Source organism: Musa acuminata, chromosome BXJ2-8 (genome assembly GCF_036884655.1).
Source record: "Musa acuminata AAA Group cultivar baxijiao chromosome BXJ2-8, Cavendish_Baxijiao_AAA, whole genome shotgun sequence".
NCBI classification, from domain to species: Eukaryota; Viridiplantae; Streptophyta; class Magnoliopsida; order Zingiberales; family Musaceae; genus Musa; species Musa acuminata.
Window position 1 is genome coordinate 43,464,046 of NC_088345.1, and position 27,407 is coordinate 43,491,452.

General features: G+C 40.7%; 3 protein-coding genes across 7 annotated transcripts; 1 reads left to right on the forward strand and 2 right to left on the reverse strand.

The window, feature by feature from the left end:
- The first annotated feature begins 112 nt into the window (after positions 1-112).
- LOC135619550 (protein NRT1/ PTR FAMILY 2.11-like) lies at positions 113-3,329 on the forward strand. Its single transcript, XM_065121658.1, has 4 exons — positions 113-516; positions 595-812; positions 1,776-2,332; positions 2,413-3,329. Exons 1-4 carry the CDS (start codon positions 402-404, stop codon positions 3,227-3,229), a joined length of 1,707 nt encoding a protein of 568 aa, XP_064977730.1. The 5' UTR covers positions 113-401; the 3' UTR covers positions 3,230-3,329.
- A 60-nt stretch (positions 3,330-3,389) lies between these two features.
- LOC103994634 (protein FLOURY ENDOSPERM 6, chloroplastic-like) lies at positions 3,390-11,367 on the reverse strand. Of its 5 annotated transcripts, none has more exons than XR_672471.3 (9): positions 10,448-11,336; positions 10,198-10,349; positions 7,175-7,387; positions 6,872-7,101; positions 5,468-5,613; positions 5,226-5,373; positions 3,988-4,056; positions 3,766-3,912; positions 3,390-3,622 (listed from the first exon to the last, which is right to left on the reverse strand). XR_672471.3 is itself a non-coding variant. In XM_018830377.2 (9 exons), exons 1-8 carry the CDS (start codon positions 10,987-10,989, stop codon positions 3,817-3,819), a joined length of 1,596 nt encoding a protein of 531 aa, XP_018685922.2. In that variant the 5' UTR covers positions 10,990-11,336; the 3' UTR covers positions 3,390-3,622; positions 3,770-3,816. The 5 variants fall into 5 exon arrangements, 3 of the variants coding, with proteins under 3 accessions (XP_018685922.2, XP_064977732.1, XP_064977731.1); XR_672470.3 differs by having other exon boundaries at positions 3,390-3,634; XM_018830377.2 differs by having other exon boundaries at positions 3,770-3,912.
- Positions 11,368-12,046: 679 nt separating this feature from the next.
- On the reverse strand, positions 12,047-25,861 carry LOC135619551 (gamma-glutamyl peptidase 5-like). Its single transcript, XM_065121666.1, has 4 exons — positions 25,427-25,861; positions 12,691-12,846; positions 12,440-12,607; positions 12,047-12,359 (listed from the first exon to the last, which is right to left on the reverse strand). Exons 1-4 carry the CDS (start codon positions 25,766-25,768, stop codon positions 12,246-12,248), a joined length of 780 nt encoding a protein of 259 aa, XP_064977738.1. The 5' UTR covers positions 25,769-25,861; the 3' UTR covers positions 12,047-12,245.
- Positions 25,862-27,407: the final 1,546 nt, after the last annotated feature.

The following is a 27,407-nucleotide window of genomic DNA, read 5'->3' on the forward strand; positions in this document are numbered from 1 at the left end:
CTCCTGAATCGATGTGATGCGAGACTAAACATGCTGCATATTGACCTAATAGGAGACCCAACCCATCGTCCTGTCTTTAGTTGGAGCATCTCCGGTAGATGCCGTCGCAACATTGTGGCTCGTATAATAATGCATCTTTGCAATGCTCCATGTGCATGCCTACCTGTCTTCAACTTTTCTTCGAGTCAAACAGATGTTATTTCATTGAGACATGCACCAAACCAGTCCTACTTTAGTCACAGAATCCATAAGTATGACCTCAATCACACACACACAATCTCTCTCTCTCTCTCTCTCTTCCTGCGGTGAGATGAAGTCCAGCCATTTGCTTCCCGTTTTATGAGCTCCACCCTTTCTTTTGAAAGCACAGAGATAAGGAAGCAGAGCAGTCAAAGACAGAGATGATGGCCGCGAGAGGAGAGAAGCCGCAGGTGACGGAGATGCCGGAGAACGGCACGGCAACTGAGACGGAGAAGATCAAATACACAGGTTGGAAGGCCATGCCCTACATCGTAGGTACGGGCATCTCCACACCGCCACTTGCTCATCGTGCTGCGAATGGCTTGTGATGTCTGAGCCGGGAAACTCGAGCAGGGAACGAGATCTTCGAGAAGCTTGGAGCGCTCGGCACCATCACCAACCTCGTCGTCTACCTCACCGCCGTCTTCCACCTCAGGAGCATCACCACGGCCACCATCGTCAACGTGTTCAACGGCACCACCAACCTCGCCCCCGTCCTCGGCGCCTTCCTCGCCGACACCTACTTGGGCCGGTACGCGACGCTGGGACTTGCCTCCGTTGCTTCCCAACTGGTACTGCACTCCAAACTCCTCTCCTGTTTCGGTACACAGTCTTACCATTCCAGCTTGTTATGGACGAAGAAGAACACTTATACAGAGCTAAACTATAGGCTATTTTATTGTCTTTGAGCAATTCTCGAGTTCAATCTATCTATCTCGAACACATGCAGCAGATGTGAGGAGGAACAGATTCTAGCGCAAGCTAATGTGCTATAGGATGCTGCTTCCAACTCGGAAGATTGGCAGTAACGAAGCTTAAAGCTGACACAGTTTCTTCTTTCTAAATACGCTTCAGATAAGGATAGAAGAGGTTGGGGTAGATGAATCGAATCCAAAGACGAATGTGCCCGTAGTTGACTGTCATAGTCTTATCGAATGAATGCCCACAAGACCACCCACCGTATGAGCGCACTAACAAACTTGAATGGGTGTGGGCGACCACCCCTATTATCTGAAGCATTATTGGAAAGCAATCTTGCATGAAATTTATAGGTAAAGAGAGTGCAACCCCACACCACCATTGTCTTGTATGTCTCATTAGAACATTATTGTCCAGTGGCAACAATTCCGCCATAGATGTACGAGTGACATCGAGGAGGTCAGCTTTGCTTATCATTTTGTCCATCCCCCCAACCTTTCTGCTCGCTCCACACCTCTCACACAGTAAAGGGGACAAGATCTTTTATTTGGATCTTATCCACCAAAATACATATTATGGTCGACATGTCTTGATCAATAATATTACTACTGTTTGTGTATTAAATGTTTATTATAGTTTTTTTTTTCTTCTTTCTTTTAAGAGATAATTAAGTATAGTGTTAACTTAGTTTACCATCCTTAATTAATCTATATGACTATTATTAATTTTTTTAAAGTATTGTTTATCGATAAATAGCACATCATCTTAAATTTTACTGATGATAATATGTTCTACTGCCTCGTAATTAGTTGATTTTACCTGTTCGCTGCGTGTAGGGACTGCTCATCATCATGCTCACTGCTGCCGTCTCCCAGCTGCATCCTCCGCAGTGTGACCCTGGCCGACTCTGCAGTGGCCCGACACCCGGGCAGCAAGCCTTCCTGGTCTTCGGCCTCGCCTTCCTCGTCATCGGAGCCGGCGGCATCCGGCCATGCAACCTGGCCTTCGGGGCCGACCAGTTCGACCCCCGCACCGAGGACGGGAGGAAGGGCATCGACAGCTTCTTCAACATCTACTACTTCACCTTCAACATCGCCATGATGATCTCCGCCACCCTCATCATCTACGTCCAGAGCAACGTCAGCTGGAGCGTCGGCCTCGCCATCCCCGCCGTCCTCATGTTCTTCTCCTGCGCCTTCTTCTTCCTGGGTTCCAGGACGTACGTGAAGGTGAGGCCGGAGGGCAGCCCCTTCAGCAGCATCGCCCAGGTGCTGGTTGCGGCGTTTCGGAAGCGGCGCTTGAAGCTCCCCGATGACCACCCCGTGGAGTCCCTCCTCGATCCACCGCATCTCAGCTCTCTCATCTCCAAGCTCTCCTACACCAACCAGTTCAGGCAAGCACAAGTAGCAGCATCACCATGTTCTTCGCTGAATCAAACAGCAGTTTGATGAGTGTCTTCATGGATGGATTCAGGATTCTCGACAAGGCTGCAATCGTAACTCCCGAGGACGAGATCAAACCAGATGGGTTTGCCGCAAATCCATGGCAGCTGTGCACCCTGCAACAGGTCGAACAGGTGAAGTGCATCGTAAGGATCATTCCCGTCTGGTCCACCGGCATCCTGTACCAACTTGCAGCGACGCAGCAGCAGACCTATGTCATATTCCAAGCCCTCCAATCCAACAGGCACCTGGGGAGGAGCAACTTCCAGATACCGGCGGCTTCCTTCGTGGTGTTCCCCATGCTGGGGATGTCACTCTGGATCCCCATCTACGATCGGATCGTCGCCCCGCGGCTGGAAAGGATCACCAAGAAGGAGGGAGGGCTCACGCTGCTGCAGAGGATGGGAATCGGGCTCGTCCTCTCTGTGGTCGTCATGGCAACCGCCGGCGTGATCGAGGAGCGGAGGAGGAGCCACGCCCTGCGCCACCACCAGACCGTGTCGCCCTTCTCCTCCCTGTGGCTGATCCCGCCGCTCATCATCCTGGGCGTCTCCGAGGCGTTCAACGTGATCAGCCAAGTGGAGTTCTACTACAAGCAGTTCCCGGAAAACATGCGGAGCATCGCGGGGTCGTTGCTCTTCTGTGGCTTCGCGCTCGGGGGTTACCTGAGCAGCTTGATGGTGACGGTGGTCCACCGCAGCACCGGGCGAGGGCAGAGCAAGAACTGGTTAGCCGAAGACCTCAACAAGGGGAAGTTGGACCTCTTCTACTTCTCCATTGCCGTGTTAGGGGTCCTCAACTTCATCTACTTCGCTGCTTGCGCCAAGTGGTACAGATACAAAGCTTAGACGTAGCAGCAGCAACATATAGGTGTATATCTTGTCCCAATTAAGCATGTCAAGATAAACAGAGCACAAGGTCATCAAGTCTCATCATTTGCTGCTTAAATTGAGAATTTCTTCTTTGGAAACTTGTGCTACACAGCAATTCAAAGGTATGGCAAAGGCGTATCAACAAACATATAGGTGTATATTTCTGTGAAAAAAAGGGGCACACAAAACAAACGTTTCTCATGTCAAAAGAATGTTTCTAATTCTTGGCTTCAGACGGGTAAGCATGAAACTGGGAGAGCTCCTTGGTCTCTGAGATCCTCTAGCGTTGCAAGTTCAGCAGCTCTCATCTCGTTATGTGCACTGCCCCAGTGGATCGCCAGTTCTTGGATTGAAATGCCGCCATCTGAACTGGAGGAGGTTCTTGGACAGCCACAAGGATTAGCATGGTTAGTATCTAAAACACCCAACATTTAGTACGAAATGCAGAAAAAAAGAAAAAGGGGCCATCCGTCGTCAATAGACCATATCACTCTTTGTGCAAGAATACCTACCCACCCAAACAACACTGCCCAAGCATTTCTCTGCTCTTGGGCTGTGTACCATCATTTGACGATAAGGAGGTTGTTCTCATGACCACTATTGCGCACGATGGGGCGCAGCGGATCGACTTTCCACACACCATCCACGATGAACTTGATCTGTCCAAGTACAAGAAAATTCTTTTTGTGTATTCGCTGGAAAAATCACTAATTAAGAAATGAACTGCTGCGCACCTCGTATCGGCCAGGGTACAATTTTAGCTGCAGAGAGAAGACACCTGAACTTGACCTTTCCATCCTTCTCTGAAAATGTCATATAAACATTTAAAATGTCATATAAAAGATCTATGAAATTTGAAGTTACGAAATATCATAGAGCATACGATGAACATTAGAAATGCCGAATTTTAATAAGTATGCAGTTGAGTGAGAGATCGAGTTAATAATAGCCCCAATAAAAATGTGAGGTGGTAAGACACGACATGAGATTCCATTACCACTTGACCTGAGATTTTGGACCTGATGATGTTCATCATGAGCATATGGGCCTTTTGTGAGCACAGTGGCACATGTATGTGCCCTGGTCATAGGTACTGGAAGAAAGAACTAATTCCTTTTCAATATGGAAGGGCCTCATTTATACAAAAGGGAATGGGGTGTATTTGCCTCGGTCGGATTACCTAAGGTGTTTACTCTTTGCTGGAGTGTCATGACACCCTCTGATTGTGAAATCCAGACATATACAGAATTCTTGCCCTCTTGGAGAGCGTGCATGCTCTACTGGCTGAAAATAGAGGAAGATGCAGAGAAATTTGTACAAATGTGCGTCACATATCAGCAAGACAAGTGGGAAGACAGAAGCCAGAAGACCTCTTGAAGCCTTGCCCTTGTACCAAGCTTGCCAAAGGTGGGAGACTTCAGATTGATTCTACTAGTTGTTGACCAATTTTCAAAATGTAATATTCATTGCGCTTTATTTCCTTGGTTTATATACATATATATATATATATATATATATATATATATATAGCATTCTCATATCATGAAGAATGCCATGGTGGGATAAAAGATATAAACCTCATTATCATGCTTCATACTTCCAAGTAAAACTGACCAATCGAAAACTACAACTTAAGTGTCGGGTACTTAACTACTGGATAGAGAATTCTCCAACTATCTACAGAAAGATTGTGGGATTGATGAAAAAAATTCATCACTCGAATTAACAAATTGAGAGTCAGACAGGCCATACTTGGCATCTGAGTGCAAATGAAGAGAAACAGTTCAGCTCAACAGCACATAAACTATAAAAAAAAAAAGTCAACAGATAAACAGTAACCATATTTATTGATCATATAATTCTCTACATTCATAAACCATACGAACAAAAACTAGAGTCCAAATTTTATCATATAATGTTCTACTTCATATATCATGCGAACAAAAACTTGAAAGCCATAAAATGAACATACCTGACCAGTCCACCCATCAAAAGACCCTGCAAGTAGAACTTCTGAAGCAGAATTAGGCCAAACTATATTAGTAGTATGGAGTAGTAGTAAAGCATTTTGGGCAGAATCAATTCTGTTTTGTTGCTCTTCTGTTCGTTTTCGTGCTTCCCTATAAAACAAATCTCAATATCATGAACAAACAATACAGTTTGCAAGAACATATTTCAAAAAAGATTTCAAATCAAGCTGGGAAAAATGCATACATAATCTCAAATGATATCTTTCCTTCTAAAACTGCCAATTTTGCTCGAATAGACCGCAACTTATTTCGGGCATTCATTATCTCAGTCTCTTGAAATTCCCATGCATCACAAAGGCTATGTAGCTCATCTGTTGAGTTTTTTTGGTGCTGAATAACCAAACTGAATGAGATAGTAGTTGAAATTATAAAAATTTGCCATTGTTATGAATGAGACTAAATAAGAACTGAGCAAACAAGGCAGCGAATCCAATACATAAATTAGATATTTCCACATTGTGTGAACAAACCTTTTGTTTCCCAAATTACAGAAATAGTGATAATCCAAAGTACGATACACTGAGGCCTAAAAGAAGATCTACTACCCTGGTTGCAAATTAAGCTCATACAAACAAGAACCGTTATAAAATTACCCTGGACATGAAATGAGATCTTCGAGAAAGGAGAAAAGAAATGACAAGTTTTCCTATAGGGGGTATTATTCATTTCAGAGCATCCAAAAATGCTAAAGCACCAAGGCAACAGAATCCTCAACTTGGTTTTCTTGGAAGGTTGTTCATGTATCAGTTCTTTTTATCATTCATTACCTATAACCCAACACCAGGATTACTAGGTTTGTTACATACATAGGTCTTACAGAAACAGAACATTATAAAAACATAAATATACAAGCAATATAATTTCTTTCATTACATTTAACTCACTACAACGTATTTACAAAAAAAAATCTCATTTTTCATCTAAGAAATAAAATAATATGAAATAAATGAAAAGAATTAATACAAAAATAAAGATTCTATCAACTAAAAAATGGAAAAAGTATTCTACAATCATATGAATATTTAAACCAAGGAGAAGTAACATCTTTTTACAGGTCTGGTTAGAGTAAGTAGTGGATTAAGTTAACAGTCTGTCAAAATGACTGACAGCAAAGTATAACAATGGGAATTGAAATGTAATACTAATAGAAAATGGTAGTGACAGGATTTAGCAATTGTCACCTGAAGGTTAAAGAAAGAAAACACTATAAGGAACATTAGAGAAGAAATACATGATACCGATAGAAAAAGTCATGAAACTATCATTTCGATTATAAGAACTATGAAAGCAGATACTGCCAGAATCACCATCCAATTATTGATACAGCAAGCTTTATCTTCTTTTCAAAGATAACCAACAATGAGTCAAAGAATTTAAAAAGTAAAGCATAATATATTTTAGCATAATATATTTTAGCAGTTATGTTTTTTATGGAATTTTCCTCCAGGCAACTTAAAAATGAAAGTAAAGATATGGCATCCCATATAAATAGGTAAAACAACGCTAAATGATAAGATGCCAAGTAAAAAAATTTAGTCTATAGACAAATGCCACATACAACAAAAAGAAGAAGATATACATGACATACCTTTTGTGAAACAGCACCAGCTCTAGATCTAGCTAGTTGAAGAGCAGAGCTAAGATCTGCCTCCAGGTGCTGGAGACGTAACTGTATCTGACTTTTGTCAGCAGCTGGTTCATTTATTCCGTTATCAGAATTAAATGAGTTCCGAGTTTGTTTATGCACACTCCTATATTCAGCATCTAAAGGGTCAGCTTCTAGTGTCTTTCTGTCATCAGTCGGAACAATTTCAGCAGCTGCAAAGCACACCTTCTGTATCATGAGTCGATATAGTAATTTAAAATGCAAAAAACAAAATTTGCAAATTACCTTCAAACTCTTTTATGGAAAAGCCTGCTCTTTTAAGGCTCCAACTCCTCCACATGTCTGGTGTTGAACTTTTTGTGATGTTGACATCTTTTGATGCCCCATTTTGGGAGTAAACACCACCAGAATGGTGTAAAAATATATTTTCTGATTCTACAGACTCAGATCTGCTATTTCTATCATTACTACAGAGAGCCAACTTGTGGGAAACTAATGCTGCATTCAAAAGTATGTGTAAATTTATTTAAAGATATCAAAATCACAAAGGCTTTCAGAAAGCAATATCTTGTCCATTATAAATTGTATGTTCACAAGGACCACTTTACAGACCCTTCAACAAAAGATATAATCCAAACATAGAGTCTAAACCAAGCAAGGTCAGATTAAAACTAAATGAAACATGATAGAAAATGTTTGTTTGTTTCCATCAAACTGAAGCCTGTTCTTGTTTGGGATCCATATATTATTTCTTCTTACATAGACTATCTATCAATGTTTTCAAAAACCTAGGTAGTCTGGCCAGGTGCTTGTAGTGCTGTAAACAGCTCATACCTAGATTGAAATGGGGGATGCAATTTATATCCAATATAATAATGCACAGGTAAAACAGATCAGGTGATATACAGGTCATCAACAAATAAACTCAGATGCAATTTACATCCAATATAATAATGCACAGGTGAAACAGATCAGGTGATATACAGGTCATCAACAAATAAACTCAAATCAAATCTGGTTCTAATTGGATTGGACCTCAGACTGGGTCAGAGTGTGGGGTATGATGGCAAGGGTAGATCAATATCCAAATGATGGATTTTTGGGCTAGCGTTTGAGGTTTTATATCCACTGAGATGTGAAGTGTGACTGGGTAAAAGACTATCTAATTTATTTTTTATTGTGCATATAATATATGCAGGTGATGACTTGTACACTCACCAGTGGCTAAAGTGGCTTGGAGGCTGAGGAAATCTTAACTTGAACTGCCTGAAACTACCAAGAGAGACGAGAACCTAGAGACCCAGTGGAGTTGCCTCTCACAAGAAACTCTCTAGTACTTGGCAATAAGTTGATGACAAGAGGAGAATAAGTGAGGATTTTGTCAACATTCGAAATTATTATCTAGGCATGTGTTCACGACACAGGCATCCATGGAAATACGAGAGTCCTGCAGATGACAAGAGGGTTGGCAGTGAGGGTAACCATCTGCATGAACAAAACATAGTAGATTGCAGGTGCAGGTGCAGGTGCCCAACACTATAGCCATGGCTCAGGAAGAGGTTTGTGATTACGATTATCTCACAAGCATTTCATCAGATCAATATGGAATGTGTCCCTATTATAACCAATGACAAGTCAATAGAAACAAAGAAAATTAACATGGACAACGAGGATATATGCTGACTACCTTATGATTAGTTACCAACTGATTGAAATAACACCCAGACCCCTAGATCAGGTCAATATGATGTTCACAATGGTAATAAATTTTAATAAGGTATAAATTTTCTAGTCTAAACAATCACATTAGTCACTATAACTGTGCAGGATCTTTCTATTGAGCTCCTAAATGAACAAAAACATTTTGCCCAAAAAAAAAAATCATAATAATTACTCCTTTTCAAATTGATGTCATGTGTGCTTAATATTTGAGCAGCAATATAAATTGCAACATCTAAATTTATATGTTTTGGTAGTTTTTCATTTCGACGGAAAGCATAGGTATCATCCAAAAAGAGGAAAAGGAAAAAGAATTAAAAAACAACAAAATCTGAAACTAAACTTAGAATTTAAGTTTTCTATCAGATACCAATACCTATTTCATTACAACTTACAGATCTTTCGCCATAACTGTGAAGTGCAGAAAAACAACAAAACGTCTTACACATATTCTTTATATGTGGTTGGCATACCTCCAGAATTCAATGACTTAAAATTTTGTTAAAGTCAGTGCTAAAATGTTTGAGAGAAGAAAAGAGAAGACCGAAAAACAAGAAACATATTGTCATGGCACCATCAAAATTTTTACCAAATTATTTCCCATGAGACACCATTGTCAATGCCAATGATGAAAAAAAGAATAATCAACAAATGCTCACATTTTAGATATCTAAAATACTTAAATACACCAAAGAAGTTCCCTCATACAAGACTGGTTCCACTCATCATTGGATAACAGAATGTACTACCAGCCTTTTAGAGATCTAAATAAGTGGTAGTACCTCATCATCCACTTAAACTGTTCTTGTCCCATACGTTAAAATTGAATTATGATAAACAAAGCAGATTGTTTCCTTCTTAAATCATTACAAATTTGTTAGATGAGGGAACTACCTCATCTATTCTAAGACAATAAAATCTACTTTATCACAGCCAATATGATCAGGCGGATGATAATAACAACCCCCTAGGTGTCAGAGAAGTGAACAGTATTGAATACCTTTGACATACACAATGTATTGTCTATTGTTACTTAATTAACTGTATTACTATCAAAAAGTCATCTATGAAGTATGCTTGACATGATTTATTTGACACATTGAATATGTTCCTATCTAGAGCTTGTCTAGGTCCTGCAATCTTATTTTGAGATTTATTGCACCAGAAAAGCTGCACACCACCACCATCTGCCAGTGTTGAAATCTTTGCATGAGGTGGCCTTGCATCATTGGACCTAGAAAAGGTGCAATAAAGATAAGCTGGAAAATTCCTAATATTCATTGATTTACAGGAGTGTTTACATCCAAAACCAGAACTAGCACTAGCTGATCCAGACCCAACAAAAGGCTAACACCATATCTTGCATATGGTGTTCTCCCATTAGGCTACACAAGTCATACAACATTCGATGATAACAGGAGTTCATCTTTCACCATGGAACAACCTAAATTATAAGCAATGAAAAGAAAAGGCAATTATAACCTAAATTATAATTTCTAGTTCTCAGATACTAGACATGAAGAAAAGAGAATTGCTCAAGATAAGCAAGCTAATCGGTCTTATGTTAGAGCTGACAGAAGAAAACTTACTTGTATCTCCTGGATCATGGACAGCATCCCTCCAGGAGTTCTTATCATACACCGCTTTCTCTCTCGAACCCATAGCAAAAGACAAGCCCCTCTCTTTCTCCAGCCTGTTCAAGATCCCATCGATGCCATCATCCTCCACGTTCTCCGTCTCCCTTAAAGTGTCGAAATAAAAAGGGAAACAACCAAATCAACTAGAAAGTCCAGAAAGGAAAGAAACAAAATGAATTCAAGAAACATACGCCTCACTCACAATGATCTCCCCGAAGAAGATGGGGCAGCCGTATTGTCTTCGGCGGCCAGTGTACCTACAACATCGCTCGTCAAAGAACCACAAGAAACCCTTTCTTGACAGATTCTACCATCTTCTTGACCGACTCCACTCCTCGATTCCGTCCCAACGTCTATCACCTCGTCGCCATCAAGATCCCACCCCATGGCGAGCCAGCCGCCCTGCGCGGCCACCGCCTCCGCCAAGTCCGCCCTACCGGCGGCGACGAGCTCTCTCCTGGTCGGGAAGTCCATCGGCTTGTCGGACTTCCGCATGAACTCATAAATCTCGGCCTCCACATCCATAAACCTCGGCCCCATCGCAAACACATCCTCCTGCTCCTCCTCCCTCGCCTTAAGGGAGATCCCTTTCCTCCTCCTCCTCCCAATACGGATTCTAGCACTCGACGGGTCCAAGGACGACAGAGAATCGACCTTGGGATGAAATGGAGGGGGCAATCTTGGTGCGGGGAGGGAGATGAGGAACGACGAGGGGGAAACGAACGAAAAAGAAGAGGAGGACATACCGCCACATCTCCCCAGTCCGCGAGCTTTGGAGTAGGAGGAGGAGAGAAATTAAAAGAGGGCGATTCCTCCACAAAGAGGCGCGCCTTTCTTGCTTGCTTCCGTATCAAGCGAAGCAAAACGGACCAAAATCAAGAGGAATAACGAATGACAGAAAGCACAAAGAAGGCGGGGGGACTCAACGAAAGAAGAAGAAGAGCGTATCAATGGCAGTGCCCGCAGAGGGGAAGGACGAAAAAGAAGAAGGTGGAGGTGGTAATTGCTGTAGATAAGGAGGGAGAAGCGAGAGGATTTGTTCGGGTTGCGGACAAGGGAAAGATCCTTGATTGGTCCTTTTCCTTGAGGAGGGAAATAGATGGGGAACGGGAGGGAAACCACTCTGTGACTCGTGCATATGGTTAATTCTTGTTCCTTGAAAGAATTATATTTAATGAAAGGCCCCTGAGGGACTTCTTGAGCATTTCTCCCATTGCGGTTTTTTCGTATTACTTTGTATAAAAGCCCTTAACAAAATTTAAATAGCATATTTGGCCTATTAATTTTCGGGTAGCTTTTCACGTGTTCGTCCTCTGTCATCATGCATCTAAAAACGGTTAGGTTAAGGATGAATTAGGCAAGGACGGTGAGATGATAGACGATACAGTGTCTCATTGTCCCATTGTGAGCTCTGTCTGATCTCTTTAGCTCCTTAGAAGTTGATAGGGTACGCCATCTGTTTGATCAAATGACTGCTGTCTTCATAAAGTATTTGTTTGGAACACCCCCAGAGAGTTCTCCTTTCAACAATGTTTCAAAGATCGCAGCACTCATCCATGTTTGATATGGATGTTCTTCCATTGCCTTTATGCTGAGTGTGCAGCTCAGCGTCATGGGTTGCATGTGATGCATACCTGCCTACAAATTGTGTGTAAAGGCGACCTTTGGATTGGCGTTTCTCCTGTCTGTCTGCAGAGATTGTTACTGCTCCATCTTTTTATGTTGTTCATGTTGCTTGCATATGACAGACATTCTCTATTCATTACTGTTGTACTGCTCAACTTAGCTTGGACAAACTCCGTTGGGTCATCCGATGGCTACAATACAAATAGCTGAAATAAAGTGTTCGACAAATGACAAAGAAGTTTACAGTAGATTGAAATGGCTGTTCCTTTCCCAGATTACACAGTCCTACTGTATGAACGCGATTAGCGATCCAATTAGCAGCACTTGATGATGCTTATGTATAGATCATGGAGTTGAGGCTGAAGCCGGAGGAACTACAGCTGCCATGAGAGGTTCCCCCTGAGGAAGCCCTTGCAGAGCCTCTTCCAAGCCTCTCGGTCTGGTTCTCGTGCGTCCAAGCTCGCCTGCGCCGCTTCAGCATGGCAAGTCTGCAAGATTACACGCACCTTTAGTCAATCCTCTGCATGACAGAACGAATGGTGTGGCATGAATGAGATCAACGCCTGACCTGAATAAGGTTTCGCTGGAGGAGGCGATCGAGGAGGTGCCGGAGAATGTCTTTGCTGTACTCAGGGTGGCCTTGGATGCCCAGTATGTGGTCTCCGTACCTGAACATCTCCACTCCGGTCTTCTCCGACCACGCCATCACCTCTGCCTGGGGAGGCACTTGCCACACCTGCAACACAAGCCAGCATCGCTCGGAGGAGGAGACGATGGGAGGAGGAAGAAAGGGAGTGATGGGGGTCATGTTTCACCGACCTCGTCGCGATGGCACTCTATGACAGGGAGGTGGGAGGGGATGTGGAGGGAGGAGAGGAGCTTGATGGTGGAGTGAGATGGGTGGATGCAGGTCACGCCGATATCCCATCCTTTCATGGCTCTGCCACTCTTGCCGCCCAGAGCTCGGCTCAAGATCTGCCCAAATGAACATGCTTGTGAGCATTTGCAGTGTTGGGTTTCCTTTGCACGGTTCACGTACACGAATGCTTCAAAATGTGTGCATGTAACTGAGTGTTTGTAGTATTAGTCCACAGAAGAGTACGAGCAGAAATGCTAAGCCTTGCTGGTGGTTTGAGTCAACTCAGCGATAGCTAGTTGATAGAGGGAGATTCACCACCCAATCGTCGATTGCCACGTGGCTGCTAAGACTAGATAGGACCTAGATGATATGATATGTAAAGCAGGAAAATCATAATCAAGAACACTCACTAAAGCACCCCGCGTTGCTAGCATTAGCCTTTGCTTGTTTCAGCGATTTAGCATATGATACAATAGGAAACCTAAATCCTTACTCTAAAGAGGAAGAAGTCATATCAGCACCTTGAAACTCCACTAGTAACATAGCAATAATAGTAAATGGAGAAGAGAATATTCCAACCATCATGAAATAAGCCTAGTTTACTACAAAGGCCTACTAATTTATTTTAATCGAGATTAATTATAATTTACCCATGACTCCACTTTGCACCTTGGCCTAACTCGTGTCGAAGAGACCTAATAAAACACTTCACTTGATTTGAATCTTTTGATAAATTGATCGTCAGATAAGCACCCGAGTCACCTCCTAATAATTATTGGACTCATACACACGGTCCAAGACCGAGTCAAGTTGATAAAGACATCACCGACAATCACAATCATCATTTTGACACTAGAAGGAAGGCTCATCTTCGGTCTGAAAAACTTATAGGATGTTGATGCTCCTCGTCGATAATGTCTCGACGCACATAAGTTCATCCCTTATCATCCAAGCGAAAGCATACCTTGCCAATGTGTTGGCCTAGGTGTTTTCCTCCCAAGGCACCTAAACAATATCAAATTTAGAGAAATGAGGGATTGACTTCCATAATGGGAATCAGATCTATGCAATGAGAATTAGATCGTGATGAGATTACGATAATGAGACCGATTCATCTCTAAACATAGACCCTAAATAATCTTAGTCATAGATTACTCGAGATTAACATCGAGATAACCGAACAAACTGGTGTGTTACATATCCATTCATATGATGGAGACACCTGATCTTATAGTTGTTCATGTAGAGACACTAGGGCTATATTGCAGGTGCTCAATAGAAAATGAGTTCACTAATTGATCCGCTTATGAAATGCTGGATAGTTGATGATACCTCATTGTCAGACTAATTTCGTCATCTTAGTGGTGTACATGATCCTTAGACTTGAGATACCAAGGATATCATATATGAGTACTACACTCTTTGATACCAGATTTATAGGTTTGAAAGTTTCAGATCTAGCACAATCGATCATCGAAAGTATCAGTCAACCTTACAAGAGCTATTGAGTGTCGATAGAGGATCGTCTGCTCTCGGTATCATAAGAGGAATATCCCATGTATTCTTGTTTAGACAAATCCTTAGCCAAGGTCATTCGGATTGAGAAAGAAAAAGTTCTTCGGGAGAATCCGATTAGAACAAGACTTGAGGAGAAACCGTATGAGCCTAACAAAGTATACGATCTCTAGGATATTAGATGGATGAAGGACTATAGGTACATGGTAACTGAAGACAAATAGATCTAAAAGATTATATTCCCCTGCAACGTCTAGGGACTACGACGTAATGGCCTAGTACGTCCGTAGTCAATGAGTCGAATGAATTATTAAGAAGATATTCACTAAGCTAGAAAGAGTTTTGATAGGTATAACTCATGCCCAGCTCGACATTGGGCATAGAGGGTCACACATATATGGTAGGTGTTATGATAAGTAGAGGTTTGAATATAAGATAGTCGCCGGAGCCCCTATCTTATTGGATATCCATTAAGTCCCTGAATTATTGTATCACATAGATAAGATCAAATAAGAGCTAATAAGAGATTATTGGATAAAGATCCACTGATCTAAGAGGCTTGCGTAATTGGATGAAGATCTAATACCCAATAAGGTAGGATCCATTAGGGTTAAGTTGATAGGCAACCTCTATAAATAGGAGAGAATCAAATGACCATAGGTTAGACCTTTTTGGTTGTCACCTCCTATTCTCCTCTCTCCTTCTCCTTCTCAACCAACGGGTATGGAGATTTGGGCAACGATTCGATGAGCGTCTTCGCATCCCTTTACATTGTGGATCACTACTAAAGAGGATGTTACTTGACCTTCTTCATTCTCTCCCACAGATCTGTAAGAATTCAGGGATATATGATCTCCTTAGGTAACACAACTATCTCACAAGTGGTTTTCAGTTTAATGGATTTTTGCGCACCAATCTTTACACAATAACAAATAACTTTTGGGGAAATCTAGGAATTTTGTTTTCTGTTTTTCTGCTATGCATATGATGTCACCCCTAGATTTCTCTACAGTGGTATCAAAGACATGTTGTTCGTGCGAAAGATTGGTTTTGAATTACGTGTGTTGGATTTTAGAAAGGCTTTTGACGTCAAAATTGTTAACATAAAAGGCGAGAGAGGGCAGCAAGTGTTGTCACTCGCGAGTAGGGGCAATCGCCAAAAGGGTGGCGATGGCTGCAATATAGCAGACTAGAGTAGGAATGATTAGGGCTTTTAGAAAAAATGATAGTTTTGTCCCTTAAAATTTTAAAAATTTTAAATTCTATCCTTTATTTTCTAAATTACCTAATACCCTTCATAATTCAAAAAAACTCTTATGTCTTGAATTTTAAAAAATATTGGTTAATTAAAAGATTTAATTAACTATTATTATTTATTTAGTAGTCCTATATATGATATGTACATGTGATGTATGATGTGGATGAATGATCATGGACCGTGTGATCTGATGTATGTGTGATATGATCATTATTATTATTACTATTATTGAGGCTTATAAGTCTATTATTTTTCGTTTATTATTGGGCTTGTGTGCCTATGATTATGTTGTAATTATACGAGGAGGCGTAACGGGAGAGTGGATGCGATAGCGGGTCCCACAAGGTGAGACGGACGATCACGATGCATGAAGATACACCAAGATGTTGACGAAACTAACGAGAACGAGATGGATGATCATAAGGCATAAAGATGCATCGATACATACATAGATCGTGATGTGAATAATTGGACCCACTAACTCGGGCCTGATTACATTAGGTTGTGATCCATAATCATATAGTATGATTGCTCATGTGATGTGTAATTGCTTATACACCTACTAGATATGTATATATATTTGCATGCGATGTAAATATATATTAAATATGTATGTGTGTGACACGTCATAGGAGATCGAATCAAAAATCCCCTCTCGATAATATTAAGTCGATAAACGTGAGGCAATTAGATTGACCCATGTGGCCTTCTATCGTTATATGTAGAAATCGATTCTTGACATAGGTTGAGTTAATTGCGTCCCTCGAGGCTCACCTAGATCGTGATTCGATATCTTGCTTACGACATAGAGATGTTACTGATGACATGAGGACATTGTATGCTTAGTTGAGTCCCTCGAGGACATATTATCGAATCAGACTCATCTTGTAACAATGGTGATGACTTAACCGAACATCATGGTTGGTCGAGTCCCTCGAGGCCATGGTGGTTTGGAGGCTGAATAGGACGGTCATCATAAAGAGTTATGATTGGCAAGAGTTATCTATCTTTACGAGCTTAATGTGATTGGTCGAGTCCCTCGAGGTTACGTTAAGATGCCGATTGAATTCCGATCCCCACTAGAGATCCGCCAAGGGGTCTCCGATTCGTATACCAGAGGAAGTTATGTGTTTCACGAGAAAATAGTGGGAGTAGATTAAGATAAAAATTCTTATCTTAATTATTTATTTTTATAAAATCTATATATTATTTATTCCTGTTGTATTTTTATTTTTAGAAAAATGTCACTTTCAAATCTCTTATGTGATATACTTGATGTCAACCGCCTCATTGGTCTAAATTATACGGATTGGCTCTACAACCCGAGAATTGTTCTCACGGTGGAGAAAATCGCGTACGTCCTTGATACAATGATGCTTACGCCTAAGAAAGGGGCAAGCGAGGATGAGATCGCTAGTTACGTGAAGTACATAAATGACTTCACTCTTATTCAGTATTACATGTTGGGCTCTATGACTCTTGAATTACAGAGACAACATGAAAAGATGTATGTCAGATCCATTCTCCTACAACTCTGTAAATTGTTTGAGGAATAGGGATATCCAAAAGTCTCTTTCGTGCTAGGATGATTAAAGGGATACCAATTCAGAATCATGTCCTAAAAATGATTGAGTGGATAGAGAAACTCATAGGTCTAGGAATAGTCCTAAAGGATGACCTATGTGTGGACCTTGTGCTTCAATCCCTACCATATTTCTTTTCTTAATTCATAATGAATTTTAATATGAACAAGCTTGAGATGACTCTTCCTGAGCTCCTCAATATATTGAGGGAGGCAGAGAGCACTATCAAAGAGAATCCAGTTCTCTATGCTAGTGAGACTATAAAAAAAAAGATAGAAAAATCTCTTAAGAAGGACACGGGCAAGGGCAGACCGGGTAAAACAAAGGTTTCTAAAAAAGACCCAACAAAAGATAAAGGTTAGTGTTTCCACTATGACAAAGATGGGCATTGGAAGAGGAATTACAAAGAATACTTTGCAAAGAGGGTGAAACAGAAGCTTCGAGAAGCTTCATGTATATTCATAATTAGTTTCCATTTGTTAGAATCTTATGATAATACATGGGTATTAAATATCGATAGTGCTTATCATATCTATAATTCATTAAAAGTTCTGGTAAGACCTAGGAGATTGGCGAGAGGCGAGTTAGGCCTCAAGATGAGCAATAGAGCAAAAGTAGTTATAGTGGTTATTGGCGAGGTCACCCTACATCTACCTAGTGGAGCTATTATTGCATTAGATACACGCTATCTTGTTCCTTCTATTATCAAAAATATTATTTCCGTTTCATGCTTGGCAGTTAGTTGATATAAATTAGTTTTTAAGAACAATGTTATTCAATATTATTAGATGATAAGATCATTATGAAAGAAACATTGCACAATGGTTTGTTTATACTAGACACTACTTCATATATTATGAATATAAGTGAGTCTAAAACGAAATGAGATGGGGTAAACAATGCATACCTATCACAATATAGGCTAAGTTATATCCATAAGAAAATGATTCAAAAGTTACTAAATGATGGATACCTAGATCTACTCGACTATGAGTTATATGCAACTTGTGAGCCTTACCTTCATGGAAAATTAACCAACTCTCCATTTAGTGAAATTGGAAAGAGAGCTACTAAGTTGTTAGAGCTTATACATAGTGATGCATGTGGTTCATGTCAACTCATGTCATAGGTGGTTACTCATACTTCATTACTTTTACTAACGATTTATTAAGGTATTGACATTTGTACTTGATGAAGTACAAGCCCGAGGCATTCGAGAAATTCAAGGAGTATAAGAATGAAGTAGAGAACTAGATGGAAAAGAGTATCAAAACTCTTCGATCAAATCGAGAAGGTGAGTACTTGAATATAGCGTTCACTCAATTCCTCAAAAACCATGAGATTCTATTCCAATGGACACCTCTTTATATACCTCAACTCAATGGTGTATCCGAAAGGAAGAATCACATATTGTTAGACATGGTGCGATCCATTATGAGTTTCACCGACCTACCTATTTCATTCTGGAGATACATCATAGAGACTGCAGCTTACCTTATAAACAGAATTATAACTAAGTCGGTAGTGTCTACACTATATGAGATATGAAAAGAAAAAAAATTTAATCTTAATGTTATTAAGATTTGGGGCTATCTTGCCTACGTTAAGAGATATAACCCCGATAAGTTGGAATCCAGGACAAAGTAGTGCAAGTTTGTGGGATACCCCAAAGAAACATGTGGGTATTATTTTTATCACCAGGAGGATCAAATAGTCTTTGTAACTAAGAGAGTAGTGTTCTCTTAAGAAGGAACACATTCTTAACGGAGATAGTAGGAGCATGATAGAGTTGAGCAAGGTTGGAGAACCTGGCTCAAGCACTATTCCATAACCTAAATCTGTTCAATATCTAGCATACAAGTTCTGACTTTACGTAGGTCCGACAGAGTATCTCGTCATCTTGAAAGATATGTGGGACATATCAAAGGAGAGGATGTTAAGGATATTGATCTTCAGACCACTAAAGATGCTATTATGAGTATAGACTCTAGGAAGTGACAAGAGACTATAAATTCTAAGATGGATTTTATGTACTCCAACAAGGTTTGGAACCTAGTTGATGCACCCAAGGGTATTATATCCATTGGTCGCAAATGGATATTCAAGAAGAAGATCGGAGTAAATGGAAATGTAGAGACCTATAAAGCAAGGCTAATGACTAAGGGGTATTGTCAAAAGCAATATATTGACTATAACGAAACCTTCTCACCCGTAACGATGCTAAAAATCCATCCGAATTCTATTGGCTATTGTAGTACACTATGTTTAAGAGATCTGGTAGATGGATGTAAAAATCACGTTCTTCAACGGCAACTTCGATGATGTGTATATGATACAACCTAAGGAATTTGTGTCTAAGGATAGTCCAAATAAGGTGTGTAGGTTGCTTAGATTCATCTATGGACTGAAACAAGCTTCTCGAAGTTAAGTGGGAGCACTATCATCTTCTTGATGTTATATGTGGGAGTACTATCACCTTCTTAGCGATATATGTAGATGACATCCTAATTATTGAGAATGATATATGAATACTCTCTATAGTAAAGGCTTGGGTATCTAGACACTTCTCCACGAATGACTTAGGGGAAGTATCCTACATATTGGAGATTCGGATCTATAGAGATAGATCCAAAATGATGCTTGGTTTATCCCACTCTAGGTACATAGATACCATTGTCAAAAGGTTTGGTATGAAAAATTTCAAGAGATGTCTCATACCGATGAGATATGATATATATCTTTCTAGGAGTATGTTCCTAAAAACTCTTAAAGAAATGTTAGACATGGATAGGACACCCTATACCTCAACGATAGAGTATATCATGTATGCTATGCTATATATCAGACTTGATATAGTGCATACTCTAAGTGTCACGAGCAGATATCAAGCGGATCCAGGCTTGAAGCATTGGAAAGCAATAAAATGTTTCCTTAAGTACTTGAGAAAGACTAAGGATCTTTTACTGATATATGAAGGAAGTAGCCTCAGGGTTGAGAGCTACAAGGACTCGAGCTTCCAGTTTGATGTTGATGATAGCAAGTCTAATTTAGGGTATGTGTTCATCCTGAATGAGAGAGTAATATACTGGAAGAGTTACAAGCAAGATACTACTACTAACTTGACTATAGAGGTAGAGTACATTGCTGTGATAGAGGCAACAAAAGAGGGAGTCTGGATGAAAAAGTTTATTACAGATCTAGGAGTCGTACCGGGTAATGAGGAGCTGATTCCCTTGTATTACGACAACTACAGGACAATTGTTCAAATGAGGGAACCTAGGTCTCATCAAAAGTGTTTTGATAAGGTTACAACTTATTAGAGAGATCGTGACCCAAGGAGATATAGTAGTGGAAAGAGTTTCATCTGAAGATAATATCGCAGATTCACTAACAAAATCATTGTCTCATATTATCTTTAAGTATCATAGGGGTTTAATGGGGATCAGACACACGGGTGATTGACTTTAGGTCAAGTGGGAGATTGCTAGTCATAGGTGACCTATAAGTCAATCATATGAATAATTACATATGTGACATAACATACACTCTTTTTTTCATTATTATTATGATATTTTCTCATTCTATATTGTTTGATACATAAATATATTATGATGTCTATTAATCTATGTAATGAGAATCAGATCATGATAAAATCATGATAATGAGACTGATTCACCTCTAAACACAAACCATAAATAATCCTAGTCATATGTTAAGATGAATATCGAGATGACCGAACAGATTGGTGTGTTATATACTCATCCATATAATGGAGGTAACTGGTCTCATAGTTGCTCATGTGGAGACACTAGGGCTACAATATAGGTGCTCATTGACGAATGAGTTTACTGATTGCTTCGCTCACGGAATGCTTGATGGTTGATGATACTTCATTGTCAGTCTGTCATCTCAGTGGTGTACCTGGTCCTTAGACTTGAGACACCAAGGATGTTCTGTATGAGTATTGTATGAGTACTCTACTCTTTAATATCAAACTTATATGCTTGGAAGTTCTAGATCTAGCACAACCAGTTGAGAGTGGTAGTCAACCTTATGATAACTATTGAGTATCGATAGAGGATCATTTACTCTCGATATCATGATAGGAATATCCTTATGTATCCTTGCTTAGATAAATCTTTGGTAAAGGTTATTTGGATTGAGACAGAAAGAGTTCTCTAGGAGAATCTGATTAGAACGAGACTCGAGGGAAAACCGTATGGGCTTGACAGCACATACCCGGTATACAACCTTTGGGATATTAGATGGATAAATGACTATATGTACATAATAATTGAGGATAGATAGGTCCAAAGGATTGGATTCCCTTGTATCGTCTAGGGACTACGACGTAGTGGCCTAATACACTAGTAGTCGATGAGTCGAGTAAATTATTATAGAGATAATAATTCACTGAACTAAAAGCTCTGATAAATATGGCTCATAACCAGCTTGATATTGGGCCTAGAGAGTCACATACATATGATAGGTGTTTTGATGAGTAGATGTTCAGATATAAGATATCTATCGGAGCTCCTATCTTATTGGATATCCATTAAGTCCATGAATTATTGGATCTCATAATAGATGGGATCCAATAAGAGCTAATAAAAGATTATTAAGTAAATACTCACTAATCTAAGGGGCTTGGGTAATTGGATAAAGATCCAATATCCAATATGGTAGGATTCATTAGGGTTAAGTTGACAGTGGACCTCTATAAATAAAAGGAAACCAAAGGGTCATAGGCTAAGTCTTCTTGGCTGCCACCTCCTATTCTCCTCTCCCCTTCTCCTCCTCAACCAATAGGTATGGAGATTTGGATAGCAATTTGAGGAGCATATTCACATCCCCCTACCATGTGGATCACTGCTAAAGATGAGAACACTTGACCTCCTTTATCCTCTCTCACAGATCTGCAAGAATTCAAAGATATATGATCTCCCTAGGTAATATAACTATCTCATATGTGGTTTTTAATTTCATGGGTTTTTACGTACCAATTTTCGTATAACAACGAACACCTTTTTGGAAAATTTAAGATTTTTATTTTCTGTTACTCATGTGTTGTCGCCCTTAGATTTTCCTACATTAGAGCTCCTGAGGACAAGTCTGACACCTCCCCCTTCGATAGTCACCGACTCATCAATGAAGAGCATTCAAGCAGGGTGGGTGGTCTCATCAGTCGAGCATGATAACGTAAGCTCTAAGATAAAGTCTGCTAGGGCTTATGCCTTTATTGTTACCCTCGATACATAAAGGAGGTTGAACTCACCAAGCTCAACCGACCATTTCAATCACTTGCCTAACACTTTGAGTCAGGCCATTTGACCCCAAAACATCTTATTAACCATCTTCTAATATGTGGCACCTACATTTTTTAGCCCGAAGGATATGACTTAGTAAAAGATGTATGCTGATAGTCCTCCGGATCCATGTATACTTGGTTGTATCTTGAGAAGGTATCTATGAATATCAGTAGCTCACTATGTCCGGAGATGGCATCTATTAGTTGATCAATCTAGGGAAGAGAGTAGCTAGCTTTGTTCAATTTCATGTAATCAATGTATATCTGTTAGCTTCCATTAGTTTTTCTAATAAACATAATATTAGCTAGCCATTGGGGGTTTTGCACTTCAAAGATAAATCAGACACCTAACTATTTGTCTACTTCAGTGCCAATGGCTTGTTGGTAGTCGAGCGCAAATATGTATGACATCTACTTGATCAGTTGAGCTCCGAGGAGGATGTTGAGACAGTGTTGCACCACATTGTGGTTGATCCCTATAGTGTCCCTCGTCAATCAAGTGAAGACCTCAACATTTGCTTGGAGGAAGTTGATGACCTCCACTCAATTGGGCTCTCTAAGAGTGCCAACCCAACTGACATAGTGCAATCCAACCTGACTCGATCCAATGGCACCTCGAGGAGTGGCTTGATCAACTCTGGGTAGGTGGTCAGCTTTGCCCTCCCTTGAGGGTCCGTCAGTGACAGTTTGTTGCATAACTTCTTTGGTAGGGATACCATTATCAAATAGCCACTACTGAGACTCTCAAATTGCTCCACAGCTTGATGACCCCAACCTTATGGGGAACTTTATGGATATGGTAAGTTGACACCACCACTCGTAGCATGTTCAATGTTGGTCGATCGATAATCGTGTTATATATTGAGAGAATGGTGACTACCATAAACTTGGTCAACACCATCTTAAAGTGGGGCTTCATGCTAAAAGTTACATACAAGCTGATAGTGTCGAGGGGAGAGATAATGTCACTAATGAACTTCATGAGGGACGAGGATATAGGGATTAGGTCATTAGTAGCGAGGCCCAACTTTTGAAAGTTATCAAAATAGAGAATGATAGTCGAACTACCTATGTTAACAGCATTGTTATTGTAGAGGAGAGCTTCAAGACATGTCAGTGACACTATCATTATAGAGGAGCATCTCGGGTTGTACTGATCATGCTATTGTCATATAGGAGCGTCTCAGGTCATTTTGGCTGCATTGTGGGGTCAGGAACGGAGCACCCTCACTAGAGCAGTTGTTAAGTCGGTAGGCTAACGCTCTTGTAACATGGGCCCTCCTTTTAGGGCTAAAATAATAGAAAGAATATCTAAGCATAAAAAAATAAGCTTGAGATATCTTTTTCAAGTTAAGCATGAAAATTATACCAAAGACACCTCTCTCAAGCTAATCACGAAAAATACGTCCAAGATGCTTCTCTTGGGAAAATGATACAAGACCCAGATGATGTGACGATTATCCAAATCGAATAGAAGCAATGGCCCAAGAGGAAATATTCTGCTCATATATGAAATATTCTTAAGTCCAACCTACTATAAAGAACCACCAATTTATTGTTATCGAGGTTCATTACTATTCACCCGTGACTTCACTTTCCACCTCGATTCTAATTTGAGTGTTGGAATGACCTAATCGGGTATCTCATCTGATTATAGTCTTTTTGTAGATCGATCGTAAGACAAGCACTTGAGCCACCTCCTCAATTTACTAAACTCATGCACACACGACATAGGATCAAATCAAGCTGAAAGCAACAACGTCAACTATCACAACCATTAGGATTAACACCAATATCACTCGTGTAGGAGTTAATCCTAATTAATATTCCTCTGCTTTTTTCCGTACTGTATATATTTTTTATAATCTTCTTTAGTTCTTTCAATAAAATATGAGTGTATAGCAACTCCTAATTTCCTAAAAGAAATTATAATGGCAGAAAAGATGGCTTTCAACATTGTTTCTCTCTCTCTGTCTCTCTCTCAATCACTAATCATTTGTTATTATATGAAAGGAAGCACCTAGAAGCTGGGATGAGGTGACAAGTTACACTGTCCTGCCCCCAAACTTTGTCTACTACCTAAAATTATGGTTTATCTCTCTCTCTCTCTCTCTCTCTCTCTCTCTCTATATATATATATATATATTTATATTTATATTTATATTTATATTATCAATGAGAAAGGATAATGTACCTACCTTCCCATGGCCCCATACCACACCAAATATTCTTGGATAGCTACTTCGCATGCTTGATCCAGCAATGCACTGCTTCGAGCATTATCGCCATTCATTTTGTCGGATTTATGTCCACATTCCACATGATATATCTGATCTAAAATTTTGCTCAATTGATCCTAAGAGCAAGCAAGTCACATCTCATCACCATTCACTGCCACAGGTCATGCAAGCAGCAGTAGCAGCAGCAAGAAAAGACTCGAGTTCCAAGCTGCAGAAGATCTCCAGCAGTCTTGTTGGGTAAACTGAACAGGTTTCTTCCGGCAGTCAAGTTCCTCGGTTCCTAATCCTAATGGCAGACCATGGTTTTTGACCAGTGCACGTGTTGGACACAGCTCAGTTGAATCTGGTCTGACCGAACAGTCGTCTTTCCATGGAGAAAAGAAGAGTCCATGTCAATAGATAGACCATGAACTTTCAAACATGCCTTTTGGTCCATGGACTGTCATAGGAAGATTGATCGATCCATTTACCTAATTAATGATCCACCTATGCTTGATGACAATTAGATTTGCTGCGGCTCACAAGATATGGAAAGCCAATAGATCTGCCCTGTATCTGTAGCAGATCTAGTCTCTGCCGACAGGGATTTCTTAGCATTTGTCATCAGAACTGGGTTGTACATCAGTATTGCTTTTAGGTGCTTTATATGTTCTTGGATCCATTGATTTGGTTGTGTGGACTAGCATTCAATTCACTACTCACTAGTTGAACCCCTTTTGTTTTAGTTCAGATTAAGACATTGTAATGTGTTGGAATTCTGAGAAGAATAGGAAGGGGAGAGGAACAGTGGACCTGGTGGCCAAAGCAGACGCCGAGAACCTTCTTCTTCTTGGCGTCCAATGCCTTGAGGAAGGAGACGAGGTCCTTGATCCACTGGTCGTCGCCGTGGGCGTCGTTGCAGCTGCCGGTGATGACGAACCCGTCATAGCCATCGACGTCGGCCATGCATGGCAGCTCGCCGTGCGCCGCCCGGTACAAGTCCCACGCCTCGCCCTCCTCCCCCAGCAGGCCCACGAACACCTTGAAGTACCCTCCATAGGTCTTCTTCACGTACTCGGAGTCGTCGGCGCAGAGAAGCACTGCGAACTTCGGCCTCCCCTTCTTCTCCACCTCCCCTCCATCTTCTCCTCCCATCTCTCGACCTCGGCGTGCCGCAAGGGGAGCAGGAGCTCTCTTGCTTCCGGTAACACAAGGAAGAAGAAAGCTCCCTTTGGGATGGCGGAGGGCAGGAGAAAGGCTGGGCTTTATAGAGGTGAAAAAGGTAGGGATCAACACATGGTTTGACAGGAGGAGCCAAAGCTTTGACTGTTCTTTAATGGTGGGCTTCTTAGCTGTCGTCTTGGTTTTGCACCAAGCACGATGCCACGTCGATGGTGATAGGTACCTGATAAAACCAAGCCTTTCAAATTAATCTCTTGTACTTGTAAGAATCGGATACTACTTTGATCAGAAACGTCTTCAAAGCTTAGACTGGATCACTTCTTTGTATTATTTTGCTTGGTTTTCATAAGCATTCATTAGGTCATGTCTTGGCTTGTAAAGGAGAGAAGACATGGTGACGGGAGGGCACACTCACGAGGTCTGTGCTGGGGTTGGACACGGTAAGAACAAGACTTGCGCGAAGAATTCAATTGTTAGGGCAGTGAACTGATTAGACTCGGAAAGAACAAAGAAAGCAGGAGTAGTCGGTGGAGCTTAAGCAGGGGGGAAGAATCGACACATGCACTTACTACAAGACTTACTACAAAGAAGGTAGGAAGAGTTGTCAGTCAAGCTCAGAAACGGAACATGATTCAATACCTTCATCATGTTTGCTAAACAGAAGGAAGGACGAGTTGGTAATCTAGGCCACAGAGAGAGAGAGAGAGGAATGTTTCCCTACAAAGAAGGTTGGAAGAGTTGTCAATCAAGCTCAGAAAGGAACGTGATTCAACACCTGCATCATGTTTGATAAACAGAAGGAAGGACACGTTGGTAATCTAGCCCCCAGAGAGAGAGAGAGAGAATCTGCATCATGTTTTATTCACGAGAAAATGAGCAAGCAAACTCTTTCCGACCAAACTCCACTGCATTGTCCCCAAAAGATGAGATGGAGATCTGACTTCTTAATTAGTTTGAGCAAGAAGAGATGTCCAATATGCATTGTCCACAATTCCTGGTAGTGGACAATGCATTCCCAGCTCACTGATATCACAAGGTTGCATGCTCACATATTTCTTAGATTCACCAGCATTTGTGCTGCCACCTCATGTTGTTGCAGACCAGAATCTAAGTGCTCACCAATGACATCCCACCTCACATTTCAAGTTGATACTCCACAGAGTCACTGTGGAGGCAGTGCACAGGTACATGCTCTGTTCTTCTGTGACAGAAAAGAAGAACAGAGTTGAAAGGCTCCACAGGTGATCACAGTAACCTTGCAGAATTGGGTGAGCAATAGACAACTCGCAATGTGATCGAAGAAGATCACAGCATTTAGATTTCAGGATGTCGACATCTGGGTGATTGCCTAAACACAAGAAATTGGCCAATGGGGTGTATGACTGTGAAGAGAGAACTGCACCAATGCAAATGTCTCATGCTGCATGTGGAAGATGGCATCACAGCTGTGCTGTCAGCAAAAGCAGCTTACAGTAGCAATGTCTTGTTTGGACCAAAAGGAGGTGCTTTTGAGCTGACTTTTAGATTAATGACAGTACTAGAAGCTTCATATGATTAATGAATGCAAATCTTCAAATAACCATGAATGATTCACATCACAGGGACAATAATC